Source organism: Hypomesus transpacificus, chromosome 13, assembly GCF_021917145.1.
Source record: "Hypomesus transpacificus isolate Combined female chromosome 13, fHypTra1, whole genome shotgun sequence".
NCBI lineage: Eukaryota > Metazoa > Chordata > Actinopteri > Osmeriformes > Osmeridae > Hypomesus > Hypomesus transpacificus.
In genome coordinates, this window is record NC_061072.1 from 7,635,751 (window position 1) to 7,653,111 (window position 17,361).

Consider the following 17,361-nt stretch of genomic DNA (forward strand, 5'->3'; position numbering starts at 1 on the left):
ATGTTAGGTGTGGCCCTTGCAACGAGAGTATGCCTAGCCAATCGCAGATGGTTTCAATACATTGTGCCCATGCCACATAGCTGCCTTTTCCATTTCTATCGAGCAGTCCGCAACCACATGAAAGACTAGACCAGGCGCGGTATTGGGTCAGGCTTTAATGTTTTGGTGCAGGCATTCTCCAAAGACAGCATTTTTAGCGTAATTATATTTTTGTGTAACAGAACGTTTGTCTGATAGCCTGCACTTCGTCGTAGCGACAATGTCTGGCGAGGAACCCAACGTAAAGAAAGTCAGAGTGACAGGTAAAGCTCTGAGGTAAGTCTATTGCTAGCTTAATATACTAACTAGCGACGCGAAGGTTTAACCTGCCCGCTAGCTCAAACTAGCTAGCATCTAAGCTAACGTGAGTCGGCTCGACCTAGTGTTTGCCTTGATGTGGGGTGATGCTTCCGTCCAAATACAGCCGTCTTGACAGATAATTTACAGATTAACAACAAAAACGCTCAACCCCAATCATATAGCACACCAATAAATGTAACTTCCAAGGTGTTCCCGTTGGCTAGAATGCTAATAAGAAGGTGGGTACAAGAATGATAAGAATGTCCACGTGTGTAACTTATGTCACGTGTAGCTAATAGTATACAGAACGCCCCGATCAAAGACAGTTTCAAATCCCACTAACACTTGATATAAATTTAAACCTGCCATCTGTTGTAATCTTTACATTTTGGTAACCATGAATGGCGGAAGGTATGACCAGTAATTAATAAAACATGATGGTGCATACGTTGTATTGGAAGCGGTGACATGAACGGCAGCATCGTCACTATATGCGGTGTCACGAGTAGGTTAAATGGATTTGCATGCTTTTCCGTCGGTAGAGAAGTTGCTTCCCAATCGAAAGTATCTAAAATAGTTGACAACAGCAGAAAACCTCATATGGTTCCTAGCTGAATATTCTGCACCGCCCACTTTCTTTGTAAGCCAATCAGTTCTGGCATAGAAAGTAGTCAAGGCTTCTCGTTTCACTGAAAAGTAGAAATCACCCAGTTAATGCTTGAGTTTGGTTGTAGGAGCTTTACCAGCTATCAACAAGGCTTTAAACTAGGATAATCTCGTACCTGACACCATGCCAACAGCAAGGTAGGCTGCTCTTGTGTAACATGAATTGTACTGTGATTATCTAGCCTGTCACTGGCCTTCTATCTGTGATGTATCACAGACTGTCATTCTGAACTGAAGGGAACTCAAAAGCACAAGTTGTTTTTGAGGAACAACTGCAAATCGAGACTTGGATCTGGTGTTATGGAATGTTGAAATCAGCAGTGGAAATTGTGTTTTAGTTGGTTCTTTTGAAATGTGTGTACATGCATGAGGAACTTGGCATGCTTTGACATATACAGCCATAGCTGTTGGGTGACACATGATCTCTCCACATGTGCTTGGATGAGCTCCATGTACCTCGTAGCTGCTTGTCACTGTGGACCATTCTGCCTGAATAAAGCCCTCCATTGTGTAAAATAGTTTGAGGGCAGGAATGTGAAAAATATCAATTTCACTTAATTTAACGTCATTCTAAATGAACTTGTCTTATTGCATGCAATACTATCTGAGACACGATTAGAAGTCAAACGTGCCCAACTTTGGCCTTCCTCATATTTTTCTCATGCCTGCCATCCTGACTTAATTGGCGACAGAACAATTGCTTCAGACACGTATGTCTTTACAGGAGCTACTTTTAAAATCAAGGGAGTCAGATGGCTGAGCGGTTAGGGAGTCTGGCTAGTAATCAGAAGGTTGCCGGTTCGATTTCTGGCCGTGCCAATGACGTTGTGTCCTTGGGCAAGGCACCTCACCCTACTTGCCTCGGGGGAATGTCCCTGTACTTACTGTAAGTCGCTCTGGATAAGAGCGTCTGCTAAATGACTAAATGTAAAATTGGCCTTCACTAGAATAAGCGGTCAGTCACATATCCTGGATTCGATGGATCGACACTATTTCAATCAGACTAATCCTGGGACACTCCCTGCACACCCATGGTTGCGTTGTCGGGTCTGACAGAGACGATGCATACAGAGATCTTGTTTTTTTCACCCCCACAGTGAAAACACTCTGTTCGGGATGGGCAACCCACTGCTTGACATCTCGGCTGTGGTGGACAAGGACTTCCTCGACAAGTACGTTCAAGCAGCTTCCTACTGCTCATAACATCTTCCTCATTCTGGCTTGGTGATCTACAGTACTGGGCAAAGGTCTTAGGCACAAATAATGATGAAAAACAATTAAGCAAAAATAGTTTATGATGATGAAATGAAAAAACGAAAGAAAAAAAAATATGACATGAAATGTTAAGCTGAATATTTTTGCTCCATATCTTGGGTGCCTAAGACTTGAGCACGGCATGGTAACAGTGGGAGAGACATCACTCTGGAGTGTGTGTGTGTCTCCACAGGTACGGACTGAAGCCCAACGACCAGATCCTAGCTGAAGACCAACACAAAGCCTTGTAAGTGTCCTACTGCGATGCTCAGACGATCCCCACTGAATGATGTGAGGAAAAACGACCCCTGCTTCATTCATACCACCCTAGCCCCTCCCCAGGTGCATCATGCCTCAGTAAGGGTTTCTCTAAATAGCTCTCACAGTAAAGTGTCTGTAAATCAGGCTTTCGTGAGAGGGCAGCTGCACTTCAGCAAACCTCCCTCCCCTCCAACCTGTCAAATCTTCGTTTCGACCACACTGCCCCTACTGGCCTGAGACTGCGCCCCTGCCCTGTGTGTCCCCCCCACACACCACAGGATAATGATCTTCTGCCATCCTGCCATGGGGCCAAGCAAGGTAGAGGCTTTGAAATACGAGGGTATGAAACACTGCCTACCCTGAAACAACACAACTACAATCATCTGCGTGTGAGAATGTGTCCCTCTGGTTCAGCCGACACTCCCTTAAAGCCAGTCCTGCCACAGCTTGCTCCATACACATGCTGATTTACACAACAGGATATCTAAATCCTGAAGGTGAGGAGGCGCTGTGTGGGCTCTTAGCACTGGAGGACATCTGTTGAAGCTAAGACATAGATCTGTTTACAGGCGGTCCAAAGTGTACATTCTGCAGTGGGACATCGAGTGGGAGACAAAGGGGATGTGGCTAAAGGTGGATCCTCTCACTAGAGGGGTGTCCTACCCACCAAATGGTAGACAGGCTTCTGGGGCCTGTGTTTGATACAGATCATACTGACGTCAGCTAGAGTCTTTGTAATTCAGAGACTGCCCCGAAATTACTTTTAATTTCCTGTTTTTTACAGGCTCGTAGTGACATTCCACTACTCTGCATATGAAGTCAGCGCAAAACTTGAGTTAGACCTTAGCCTCGTTCAATAACGTGCAGGGAAATACTCAAGTGTCATTCTTCGTCATGCACAGATTACCAAATCCTGATACGGAAGTCTAAAATAAAACAGATCAGCAAAATACCCAGTCAGGGGCGGTTTCAAATGGCAAAGATACCAGGAACATAGCTTGTCAGCCCTGATGCAAAGCAGCTCTCCAGATACAATGACAGCACTGTTATCTGGGGCCTGACAGACTCTCTTCTGGCCCCACACAGGGTCAGGGCAGGATTATCACAAGGCTTTACCGGTTAATTCCTCAGCCCTATGCATGTGCCCACGACCCCCACAGTAGAGCTGGTCGATTTTTTAAAAATAGATTTATCGAAGTAATCACTTCCCTCAATAAAGATATTGCAACATTAATTCATTTTCAATTATATCGATAATGTCGATAGAGAATAATTAGGAACAGTGGTCCATTTAATTTCTGTGATGAAGCAGGAAGTTGTGGAGAAATGGTAGCCTACGCTCACTAAAATATACTGACTGAGCACCTCCAGTGGAGGAGCTAATGTTAACCGCGTAAAATGACTCTTATTGCTGAAAACAGTGGCAGCGACAGCCATGGGGAGGGAGCAACTTCCAATGAAGAAATTATTGATAAAAAAGGTTCGTCTTCTACAGTTATTTGGAAGTGGTTTGGCTTTTTGAAATTTGACAAAGAGCAGAGCAATGTTCGGTGCAAATTGTGTAGTAAACAAACAGGTGGCTACCAAGTCTGGTAATACGACAAACCTTTTATACCACCTGAAGCAAAATCACTCCTTGGAACATGCAGAAAGTGTGAGTTTGCGCCAAGGTATTGATAAAAAGCAAGTTTTTAAAAAGCTTAAGTTACTTGACCCCAGGTACGTGCTCCCTGGCAGCAAACATTTCTCTCACACCGCTCTGCCTAAACGTTATGCCCAGTGTAGGGAGAAAGTGGAGGAAGAGACTTATTTTTGTACTACTACGGATCTGTGGTTTACCGTCTTATTTATCGTTATCGAATGGAAATATAAATATCGTGATCATTTTTTACCCATATCGCCCAGCCCTTCCCCACAGCCCTCCGCATTATGTGTCACGTCACCCACATCTTTTTACCTGACCAGGAGCTTGTTCCGTTGGTTAAGGGAGCACAGGGGAGATTCTCCAGTGAACGCCTGTTTCTCTTCCTGGGGGGCAGAAATATGTGATGACACTCTCTAGTATTGCAGAAGACCGGTTCCCATTTCATAGTCAGGTGTTTTTCTTGTGGCAACCCATACTATTCTGACAGCCAAAGCCTTTTGTATTTACATTTACATTACATTTACATTTATTCATTTAGCAGACGCTTTTATCCAAAGCGACTTCCAAGAGAGAGCTTCACAAAGTGCATAGGTCACTGATAATAACAACAAGATAGCCCCACAGCATTGCGGGTAGTCAAAAACAAGAAGTACATATTGTGAACAACCAAAAAATAGTGCTAAAGGGAAGAAACCATAAGAGCATGTAGTTAAACAAGTTAAAAATTACACAACATTAATCTCTAAGTGCAGGTGTACCTGTAGGAAAGCAATAAAAATAGGATTAACTAAAAAAAGAATACAACAGTTTAAATCAGCTACCACTAACCAACAAGAGCAACAGTCTAAGCAAGAGTCATTGTGAACCTTGAGGAAACTAGCGTTGGGTTCAGCAAACCATTCCTAAGTACCATTGTACTCCCGGAACAAGTATTTACTGCTATCCCCCAAAATGCAGGAGGCTTCTCTAAGGTCTAAACTAAAACAGTCATTAAACTATCTTCCAAATTCACCGAACTAGAAGTTCAACTTTGCCTTGGGACAACGTTATTCAGCACAGGACCCCGAGGTAATCTCTGAATTCAATGCTCCGTTCGTTGTCGGAGGCCACCTAATCCTGTGGTGATCTGATACATGGATGTGCTGGGCTGTATGATCCATGAACCTTCCTGTCTGACCAGGTCACTGGATGGACCAGGTCACTGGATGACCAGGTCACTGGATGGACCAGGTCATTGGATGACAAGGTCACTGGATGGACCAGGTCACTGGATGACCAGGTCACTGTCTGGACCAGGTCACTGGATGACCAGGTCACTGGATGGACCAGGTCACTGGATGACAAGGTCACTGGATGGACCAGGTCACTGGATGACCAGGTCACTGTCTGACCAGGTCACTGGATGGACCAGGTCACTGTCTGGACCAGGTCACTGTCTGACCAGGTCACTGGATGACCAGGTCACTGGATGACCAAGTCACTGGATGGACCAAGTCACTGGATGACCATGTCACTGGATGACCAGACTGTCTCGTCCCTCCAAACTGCAGATCTGAGGCCCTTCAGTGAGAAATAATGCTGCTGCTGTACACGAGCACTTGTTTCAAGTCCCAATGCCTCATTTTGTTTCTCTGTGAAAACAAATACAGGATTTGGACTGTAGCAGGGAAGTTCAGAAACTCTGCTTTCATGTCTTCATTTAGCTGAGGCTTGTATCCACACTGTGCGGTGCACGGTGGAGGAGAGCTGGGTTTCCCCACAGCTCAACCACACTTCCTCCTCTGCATGTGTTCCTGCAGCATGAGGCTGCAGAGCTGGGGTTTCCTAGCTGAAGTTTCAGAAGTCGCGTTGAGATGGCACAAAGTTAGTGGTTTCAAGACAAACTCATCTCTACGAATGATATCCAGATTTCAGAAGATTTGACCAGTGTTTCTCACACATACACTAATTCTTGGCGGTGCGCCACAGAATCAACACCGGCCCCCACATATTGCGTTTTGTATTTGTTTTATTTTTTGTACACCATTTAGGCTAAAACACGCAGTGTATTCGTTCAGCTGCATTTCCTTTCCCTGCTTTCCCTCCGTTTCTCTGTCACTCAGTCACTAGCTAGCATCTTTACTAGCTAGTGAGTGACCCCCCCCCCCACCACCACCACCACCACAAATGTATTTCTAATTTGTGGGAAACACTGTTTGACTTCGTAATGTTTTTGATTTTTTTTTATGCTTTGTTAAGGACATGGTTAGTTAAACACATGGGAACTTTTTTTGTGAGTTAACAATCAGCCGTGGATCTGTTAGTCAACATCGCCATCATGTGGCGAAAAACCGCCATTGCGCTTCAGATGACATTGTTGGAATAAACCCCTCTTTGCCATGTTTTGAGGATGTGAACGCTTTGTGATTTTCCGACATTGTCTAGTTGTCGAACCACAGTGGCCAATGGTCTATAATTTGATCCTATCTGTAATGATTAGGATGATCTCAAGCATATTCGTGCAATGCACTTTTCACTAACACCCAAAGTACAATGCAAGAAATAAATAAATATGGCACTGACACCTTCCTGACGACCGTTTAGATGGCCGGTGTTTTATTTTGTGGTGTCGTTTTCTGTTTTAATGGCTGCTGTAGACACACGTGCCCTTTCTGTCCTGCAGGTGGCAACCATTCGTCTTCATCCTTGATCTAGAACAGCGCTCTGACAGTTTGACAGCTTCATGTCTCCTTCGAGTGGTTTTGATCAGAAATACATTTCAGCTGATCACAGCCTGTCAGGCGCCGTCATCTTAACCAATCAAACGGATCTCTCTCGCTCGTCATCTTAACCAATCACAAACGGATCTCTCTCGCTCCTCAACTCGAGGCCCGCTCCAACTTCAGGACGGGGACCGGCCAATCCTAATGAATTGTTTACAGTCTCATCTCAGGATTATGGCACAGGCTTTTTCAGAGGATGTCTGATGTCTGCTCGCAGCAATTAGGTTGATCAGGGCTCCTTTCTGCCTGTCTCTGTGTCTCTCTCTCTCTGTGTCTCTCTCTCTCTGTGTCTCTCTCTCTCTCTCTCTCTCTCTCTCTCTCTGTGTCTCTCTCTCTCTCTCTGTGTGTCTCTCTCTCTCTGTCTCTCTCTCTCTCTGTGTCTCTCTCTCTCTCTCTGTCTCTCTCTGTCTCTGTCTCTCTCTCTCTCTCTCTCTCTCTCTCTGCTAAATGCAGATTAGCGGCGTCACAATCGCATCCTGAACGAGAGTAAACTGCTCATTATGCCGTGTGACCCGCCGCTGCATGAATCATTCAGGAGCGCAGTGTGGCTGCCTGTTATTAACATGCAGGATGGGAACACAAGGGAGGGGGGGGGGGGGGGCTGGGGGGGTACAGGGAGTGAGGGGGGGGGGGGGTATAGGGGAGCAATGTGGTGGGTAAAGGGGGGGGCAGAAGGAGGTGTTGGGGGAGTGATTTGGGGGGAGGGGGGGAGGGCAGAGGAAGGGGGGGTGATGGGGGAGTGATGATGGGGGGGCGGGAGTGATGATGGGGGGGGGGGGGGGGGGGGGTGGTGAGGGGGGGAGGGCAGAGGATGGGGGAGTGATGATGGGGGGGGGGGGTTGAAGCTCCCATCACCAACAGGGCTGAGTCAGGGGATCAGTGGTGGATTGAGACACACATCACACACACATCACACATCACACACACATCACACACACATCATCACACGACACAGGAGATCCGTGGAGGTGTCTCTGTCGCACACACAGCCTGTGAGCTGTGTGTGCGTACATCTCACACACAGCCTGCTGTCTGTGCAGCTCAATCTGCTCACTGGGAGGAAAACAACAAAGACTCCTCTCTCAATGAGCACATGCTAAACACTCAGGCTCCTGGGTCTGTGTGATAGATGCTGCTCTGTAAACACACTTGACTCCCTTCCCTCATTCTACCCCCCCTACCCAGACTGTCTTGTCTTAAAAAAATTATAACAAGGGGAATTGTGAGTGTTGGGTAACCCCCCCCCCCCCCCCCCCCCCCCCCCGGCGGATCCATCCTGGTGTGTCAGGGAGAAAGAGTGCACAGAAGCAGTTTGTGTGTGTGTGCTGTTGTGTGTACATACAATGTGTGTGTGTGCTGTTGTGTGTACATACAATGTGTGTGTGTGCTGTTGTGTGTACATACAATGTGTGTGTGTGCTGTTGTGTGTACATACAATGTGTGTGCGTGCTGTTGTGTGTACATACAATGTGTGTGTGTGCTGTTGTGTGTACATACAATGTGTGTGTGTGCTGTTGTGTGTACATACAATGTGTGTGTGTGCTGTTGTGTGTACATACAATGTGTGTGTGTGCTGTTGTGTGTACATACAATGTGTGTGTGTGCTGTTGTGTGTACATACAATGTGTGTGTGTGCTGTTGTGTGTACATACAATGTGTGTGTGTGCGCCGGGCTGCATGTCCTTTCCATCGTCCCACTTCACTGGAAGCACTCCTGCTTGACTGAACGTGTCGACACACTGCATGTCCCACCCCCTCCCTCACTCACACCCCAGCTAGCTGGCTGTGTTGGGGAGGCTGAGTGCTGTTCCACAGCACCATGGTTCACCTCCACCAGCCCATTAGGGTCAACACATCCAGCTCTCTTTCCGCTGAGGGCAAAGGTCATCGACCCACATCCATCAGTGACCTCAGTCCCAGAGAAAGAGAGAGAGCAAGGATTAATAACTCTCCCTAGATGCTAAATGAGACGCCCCCCAAAAATATTGTGTGCTTTTACACAGACCGAATAGCCACACAGATTTCTGAAATGTAAAAAAAAAAAGAAGACAAAAAACCCATGTGACTACATTAGTTGGGTTTTACATTCATTTCAAGTATCCCATTTTCCTTTCATGTTTTTTCGTCAGTAAGTTTTAATAATAATAAACAAGAAAAACACTTACTTAAACCCAAACACTGTGTGAGTGCTATGTCCCAGGCATGCAGTATCATCAGAGATGGCTGATGCAATCTCAATTAAGCCTGTAGTTGAGCCCCAGTGCCACCCGCCCTCTTGTTGACATCCTCTACCAGCAGGGGGCGCCAGAAGGAAACATCCAAAGTCAAGTAGGTTGTAACAAAACATAATCCACATTTCAATGCGTGTGGGCGTTTTTATTTTTTTACATGTTTTATAATTAAAATGTGGGCGTCTCTTCCCTCCACGAACAGCATGTTCAGAAAGCATGGTCGCTGCTATTTTTAGTCAGCATTAACCTCCCCCACCTTCCTGCCACACACACACACACACTCTCAAGGGAGATGGTGTGGTTCACATCCTCACAGGTGTAGGCTGGGTATTATCTGGCCATCATTTCTCCACACCTAGGGGTTAGTAGTGGGAGTCCTGACTGGTGAGCAGCCCTCCCCGTGTGTCTAAAGTTCACACTGGGCCATATGGTCTGCACAGCAGGGGGGGGCGCAGGTGGAATTATTCACACGGAGCATTGTGAATCACCAAGATCCTGGTATCAACCTCCGAGATGAGGGAAGGGTCTCAAAGGCTTTGTGCCCAGGCTTCAAATCTCAATCCTCTGGAGAAGACAAGCAGCCACCCTCTCTCTGTTTTTCTCTCTATCCACACTCCACTCTCTCTCTCCACACTCCACTCTTTCTCTCTCTCTCTCTCTCTCTGCACACTCCCCCCCTCCTCTCTCTCTCTCTCTCTCCACACTCCACTCTCTCGCTCTCTCTCTCCACACTCCTCTCTCTCCCTTTCCACACTCCCCCCTCTCTCCCTTTCCACACTCCCCCCTCTCTCTCTCCACACTCTCTCCCTCTCCCCCTGCATCCGCTCCCTACAGCCTGACAACAACGCCTCACTCTGCAGCGCCAAAAACCTGTGACGTTTCAGAGGAAATAATATGAACTCATCCTCCATGACCAAATTTCCCCCCCTAATCCTCGAGTGGAGCCTAATTAAGGACAACGCCAGTCCTATTAACGCCAGCAAATGGGCTGCCGGATGGGCTGAATATTAAGGGGATCCGCATTTGTTGTTTCTACATTCTAATGCAATTATTCAGCTATTACGGCCATGTAATTGCACACTTTAATGGGCATCTTGTCTATAATGTTGTGGGAAGACCCAGTGTGTCTACAGACTGTGGGAGTTGCATGATTTAATGCAATGGAGATGAATAGCACATTCATACTAAATGGATGAGATACCTGGCAGATCATATCATAATGCTGTTGTGTAAATCACAGCCCTCATCCCTCCCGGCCAGGGCTAGTAACATGGCGGATGGATGCCTGTTGGATGATAGGAACAAGGCTGCCTGTTCGATGATAGGAACAAGGCTGCCTGTTGGATGATAGGAACAAGGCTGCCTGTTGGATGATAGGAACAAGGCTGCCTGTTGGATGATAGGAACAAGGCTGCCTGTTGGATGATAGGAACAAGGCTGCCTGTTGGATGATAGGAACAAGGCTGCTTGTTGGATGATAGGAACAAGGCTGCCTGTTGGATGATAGGAACAAGGCTGCCTGTTGGATGATAGGAACAAGGCTGCCTGTTGGATGATAGGAACAAGGCTGCCTGTTGGATGATAGGAACAAGGCTGCCTGTTGGATGATAGGAACAAGGCTGCCTGTTGGATGATAGGAACAAGGCTGCCTGTTGGATGATAGGAACAAGGCTGCCTGTTGGATGATAGGAACAAGGCTGCCTGTTGGATGATAGGAACAAGGCTGCCTGTTGGATGATAGGAACAAGGCTGCCTGTTGGATGATAGGAACAAGGCTGCCTGTTGGATGATAGGAACAAGGCTGCTTGTTGGATGATAGGAACAAGGCTGCCTGTTGGATGATAGGAACAAGGCTGCCTGTTGGATGATAGGAACAAGGCTGCTTGTTGGATGATAGGAACAAGGCTGCCTGTTGGATGATAGGAACAAGGCTGCCTGTTGGATGATAGGAACAAGGCTGCCTGTTGGATGATAGGAACAAGGCTGCCTGTTGGATGATAGGAACAAGGCTGCCTGTTGGATGATAGGAACAAGGCTGCCTGTTGGATGATAGGAACAAGGCTGCCTGTTGGATGATAGGAACAAGGCTGCCTGTTGGATGATAGGAACAAGGCTGCCTGTTGGATGATAGGAACAAGGCTGCCTGTTGGATGATAGGAACAAGGCTGCCTGTTGGATGATAGGAACAAGGCTGCCTGTTGGATGATAGGAACAAGGCTGCCTGTTGGATGATAGGAACAAGGCTGCCTGTTGGATGATAGGAACAAGGCTGCCTGTTGGATGATAGGAACAAGGCTGCCTGTTGGATGATAGGAACAAGGCTGCCTGTTGGATGATAGGAACAAGGCTGCCTGTTGGATGATAGGAACAAGGCTGCCTGTTGGATGATAGGAACATGGCTGCCTGTTGGATGATAGGAACAAGGCTGCTTGTTGGATGATAGGAACAAGGCTGCTTGTTGGCTTGATATCATTAGTCTTAAGTGCCTCGCACTTAACACGCCTCATTCTGTCACATGCTGCCCCAATGTCCCATCCCACCCCATACTAATGTTCTAGTCATTCTGCCTTCTTCATCGGTTGCTACACAGTAAGATATTCTGCAGGCACTGAATGAAAAGCACATCTATTTCTGAGAGAGAGAGAGAGAGGATAATTATTGATTTGAAATAAGAAAAGATAAGGTTCAACCTTGAGCAGCCCCCGCGATAGCACACCCAACAGAATAATTAATGGGCCCGTCTTGTGTTGGGACAAGCTTTCACACTGAGACGGGCGTATTGATTTTAAACAGATAAACCGCGTAACCCTTTGTGAAGGGTTTGACAAACAATTTAATTGGGAGGGGGGGGAAAAAAACAATATTCGTCACCCACGTGTTCTCTTTTCATCACATCCTGGAGCAGTTTTCTCCCCTGCATGACCTATGGAAACAATTACTGTGCATCAAGCCTGTGTTCTGTCTCTCTGTCTCCGGAAGTATGGCCGGCATAGAGGGACGCTCGCCCAGACTGTGGAACCGGATTGTTCTAGAACGCTTCCCCACAGCAGATGCCTTTGTTGAAACAGGGATTACCCGAGGCTTTTAACTGTTCTGGACTCCTGCCGTGGGCTTGCCAGTGTGTCTGTGTGTGTGATGAAGCTGGCTGTTTCCGTGTACTTGCCTCCTGTAGACGGAGCCCAGATAATTTACTGTTCCTGTGGCCCCAGCTCCCCTAACCCCCGAGGGGAGCAGAGGAGAAGGTCCTGTCCCTTCCCTTCCCCTGCCCGCCCCTGATTGGCGATAGGGCCGTTTGATCATGTTTCCCTGCCTGTCCTTGTGATTTGTAAGCTGTTTAAACGTGAACGAGGCAATTAAATAGGGCCGAGCGGCTAGGAGTAGAGTGGGTGCCGGGGCGATCATTAGCAATGAATTACCCCGGTGTGCACTCAAACACTTGGGAGGACTTTTCAGGCAGACCAGCAGCCAAGGATCCAGATCCAATCTAGCCATTGATTAACCGAGACTTGTTCTTCCTGTGAAATCACTCGATGGGGATTTTAGGGCACTCATCCGGTCTTATTGAGATAGGCTAACATCAAAGGGGAATGAAGAGGGATTGGGTAAATGGGCTCGTCTTGCCCTCCGTGTAAGAGACTTAGAAGAGCAAATCTTGAATTATTGCCTCATGTAAATAATCTACTTGCCGGTTCTTTTTTATTTATTTATTTAGGGGGGGATGGGGGGGGGGGGGGAATTGTGAGTCATCCAGAGGAGAGAGCACTCATAGTGCTTTGGAAGCTCTCATATTTCGGGGAGTGGGGAACGGCGGGGGCTCTTATCCGTGGAATGTAAACAAAGAGATGTTCCGTGAGTCGTCACGACTCATCCGTGAGATGAGTCGTGTTCTACCTAGGCTGATAGAGTTGGGCTTCACATGGAGCACCGGAGTCTGAGGGACGACACTCGGTATCATCGGAATACAAATATCACATTCACTAAACTCTCTTTTAAATTTGATTCGATTCATTCTGAATTAATAAGTGCCACCATAAGTCATAAATTGCAAGGTATCAAAGTGGAAAAATATCTACTTCTGGCCTACACTTGAGTGATATTTGAATGTCGTGTTCGGGGCAATCTCTCTTCGAAAACACTGTGTTATGCAACAGTGTGGGTCCTTACATTACAGGAATGTGTGGCATGGCTGGAATAGTTTCTTCTGTGGTCAGCCCTGAAACCTGCGGTGCCCGTAGCCTAGGACATTCTGTCCAATCCGATTTTCTTTTTACAGAAATCACATTTTGAGCTCAGCAGACTGCAGTAGATGGAAAGGGATTTTCTCACCCTAAATGGCTGAGGGGCCCGTTTACGGTGTCCCTACTATGGGATCACATGATGTCTGAGGGTGTAAAGGTCTCCAGGCAGCTGGTCCTTGTGGGATGGGGTTTGGGAGGGCTGAGAGCAGGGCCCCATGCTGTCTGCACTGAAAGGTGGAGCAAATACTTCTTCTGAGGGGGAAAAAAACTGAAATCCTCAGAAGCTGTGTGTCTATATGAAATGGATTCTGGGGTCCCTGGGCTGCCTACATGTTATAAACACCCACAGTGCTCAAAGTCTTCCTTTGTCATTGAGTCATAACAGGTGTCTCAGGAAGGTTTTTTTTTCTTTTCAGCTTAGCATATTTTCCACTAGCATGGAAAGGTTTATTTTTTTTATTGGGAAAGAAATGCTGCCTTGGGTCGACTTTTTTGCCTAGAGACAGGATATGCAGACTTTCTTTGAAGAAGAAATGGTTACTTTCACACTTCTTGGAAAGCTAGACATGCCTTGTTAAACTTAGAGAGGTTGAAGCACACCTCTGGCTAACATAAATCTGGGTGTATTGAAGCCTGTTTGCATACAGATACAGTCGTACCTTGTTAGATTATATTTTACCTCGGAGACAATCACGGTGGTTGGCCACAGTTACACAGTAGCATTTTTCAGTTTATTTGCCGTTGGCCTCTTACCATTTCAAGGCAGCAGAGTACAAATGTATAGAATTAGGAACCTTTGAACCCAAACAAATTCTTGGAAGAGTGTAACTCCCTTGAAGTGAAAGGTATTGGTTTTTATTTGTAGGATGCTTTGTACACAACCAGGCCCATAAGGATTATTCTCACCATTTCTAGTCAGCCGCCTCTGATTCAGTTAATTTAAGGTGAAATCACACATTTAACCTGTAGGGAATGGTGTGGTATACCTTGAACCATTTACCATGTCATCAGAATTTCCCCAGGTGTAAATACACTTTCAAATCTGTGTTTTCCAATTGACAGTGTAGAAGAAGAAAAAGCCAAGGCCCTCTAAATGTGGCACATCATCTGGACTGTAGTCCGGTTCATCTGGACTGTAGTCCGGTTCATCTGGACTGTAGCCCGGTTAATCTCTCCTCTTCTGGGTGGCCACATCTCTGCTCTCCCCTGGGAGATGGGAAACTGGACGCCAACCATCCAGGAAATAAACTCAAATCATGCTCTCGGCAGACCCAATCAAGTCTTATTCTTTTCGTCGAGGTTCCCTGTACGTTCAGCACCAAGCTTGGCACCAAATGTGCATGCATTTAATATGACTTTTATAGACTGGAGATTATGTTTCAATTTAAGATAAGGTAAAATACAGTAATCATGTTAATAAGTATAATAAACCAAAGGGTAATTCAGTGGTTTGCGATTGTTAACCCCCCCAATCCTCGCTCTTAATTATTCGTCTTTCCACTCCGCTGTGTTCAGGTGGCTAAGCACCGTGTGTTTGGTGTGAACACAGGTTCTCTCGCTAAATGCACGAGGGGAAAATGCACGCTGGAGACAGAAACATCTCCAGGGTTTTAGAATGCCATAAAACAATAAAGCGTTGTCTGTCCAATGAGGTACCAAATGTCTTGATTTCATTACAATTCTGGCATTTTATCAAGCTGATGTCAAGCTCTAAATTACTTTTGCTTCTCATCTTGCCTTTATATAGCTAACTACGTGCAGATGTGGAGAAAATGTTCTTTTTCTTTTATCAAGCAGACATTTAAGTGCCTCTGTCCAACATTTTGCGGTAAAGTATCTGGTTTAACAAAATCCAGCATTTCCTTGGTATTTGTTTTTGACTCAAGTTTATGTTTTCCTTAACCACTTTCACCTGGGATGTCATAGTTTAAACATTGTGAAAAAGTATCCCACTCTCAAGTTTATTATGCACGTTTTTAATACACTCCCAACCACTTAACTAGCCATAAAACACGGCTGTAGCATGTAGATATGCGATCAGCCTGCTGCCCAACAAACTCCCAAAAAGATGGTTAGAAAAATGGAAGACTAAGCCTCAACACTAGGGTGGTGATTCCTAACCCTCCGACCAGACTGTCTCCTTATTAAACAGTATCAGAATCTTTTCTGCAGATCTTGTTAAATGCCAGTTAAGTATGACCTCATTTATTGTTCTTCATAAACACAAAAGCCCAAACAAACCTTTCTGGGGAGGTCTCTGAGCGTGTTGACATCAGCCTTATGAAGGTCTCATAAACATAATTTTCCCATAGTCAGTACTTTACAGCTTCTCTTCATCCTTGCCTCTATGAGTGTTTCTTTCCCCTGAGGCTTCTGATAGACTCATGGTAGTTCAGAACCATCTCATAGTAAAGAATAGTCCTTTTAATATGAATTGTACTGAAGACAGAAAGAGCCATTCTTGTTTGTCCCTGTTACAAGGGGAGCCAGTCGGCTTCACCAGACCTTTTATTAGGTCTGGTCTTTAGTTTCCTGTTTACAAACCCTGTGGCATGTGGTTAACCTTGAATATTTCCCTCCCATGAAGCGCCTCACTCTGACCTTGTGTATTTCAGGTTTGAAGAAATAGTCAAGAAGAGCAAAGTTGAATACCATGCCGGTGGCTCCACCCAGAATTCAGTGAAAATTGCCCAGGTTAGTCTCCCTCCAACCATCCCTGTGTTGCTGGAGTGTTTCCACCATACTGGAGTGTTTCCACCATACTGGAGTGTTTCCACCATACTGGAGTGTTTCCACCATACTGGAGTGTTTCCACCATACTGGAGTGTGCCTGTAGCCGTAGGTTTGTCACCCAGTCCTGAGAATACAGAACATAGATTCATAGCTACTTTGAACATTTTAGGCCGCGCGGATTCATCCAACCTGTCATGGAAATGAAATTAGGAGGGGGGGGGATTCATAATATTTGCAATGTTATCTAGTTGGCCTAATTTCCAGAGACATATCAAACATCAATTAGGAAGAATTACAAGTAGACGCAATTAACATGTCACAACAAATTACATTGAACAAAGCTGATATGCTGCCTGGATGTTCCACCGACTGAAGCTTCAAAAACAAAGTGGGGATTGGCCCAAAATCTAAAATAGCTGTCTAAACTCACAGTAATTACTCAGTCTTATTTTTCCATTCTGTTTGCAATCAGTAAATAAAATAAACAAATAAATAAAGTACAGTGATGAGTTGTTGATAAGACTTTGTTCTGTTCCCAATAAACAAAGGCAAAGCAGGCGGGGGGGGGTGAGGGGGGGGGGGGGGTGAGTGGTGGTGAGGGGGGGGAGTGGTGGTGAGGAGGGGGGGGTGAGTGGTGGTGAGGGGGGGGGGGGAGTGGTGGTGAAGGGGGGGGGGGTGTTAGCAGCTTACAAAGAGGGATGGCTGTCGTAGCAAATTGACAGGCTGATGCTTGTGAAATAGCAGCCATTTCCTCGCGTGTGGTGTTCTGTTGTCCATGTCTGTGTGTTTGTGCACTGTGTGTGTGTGTGTGCATGCGTGTCAAAGGGAGACAGACACTGAGCTAGTCAGAGGGAGTGAGAGATGGAGGAAGGAAGGCCCTCAGGCAGCCAGCATCTTCATGCTTTAGAGACAGTAAACATCCCTTTCAAACAGACGCAGCGCTGTGCACCTCGGTGCAAACACTCTTTAATTATGAAGATCAGAAGCATTTACATAAAACTCACTCTCCAAAGACTACTTCTCAGACAAGCAGAAAGACACAAACTGCCAACTAGATTTTTATTCTTTTAGCTATGCTGTTTTTTGTACTGTCAAGCCTGATGCGATTAATGCAGATGGGTTTTGAAAATCTGATGTGTTGGCGTGTGAGTCCACTTGAATGTGGGTTTCACTCCATTACAGCCTGGGAAATCGCGAGCCTAACAAAGATTATTTCCACCATCTTGTAGTTA

General features: G+C 46.1%; 1 protein-coding gene across 2 annotated transcripts; it reads left to right on the forward strand.

Moving 5' to 3' along the window:
- Positions 1-43: 43 nt before the first annotated feature.
- Positions 44-16,630, forward strand: LOC124475299 (adenosine kinase-like). 2 transcript variants are annotated; one of them, XM_047031793.1, is made up of 4 exons: positions 44-315; positions 2,103-2,177; positions 2,453-2,506; positions 16,012-16,630. In XM_047031793.1, exons 1-4 carry the CDS (start codon positions 260-262, stop codon positions 16,331-16,333), a joined length of 507 nt encoding a protein of 168 aa, XP_046887749.1. In that variant the 5' UTR covers positions 44-259; the 3' UTR covers positions 16,334-16,630. The 2 variants fall into 2 exon arrangements, with proteins under 2 accessions (XP_046887749.1, XP_046887750.1); XM_047031794.1 differs by lacking the exon at positions 44-315 and adding an exon at positions 1,010-1,143 and having other exon boundaries at positions 16,012-16,628.
- Positions 16,631-17,361: the final 731 nt, after the last annotated feature.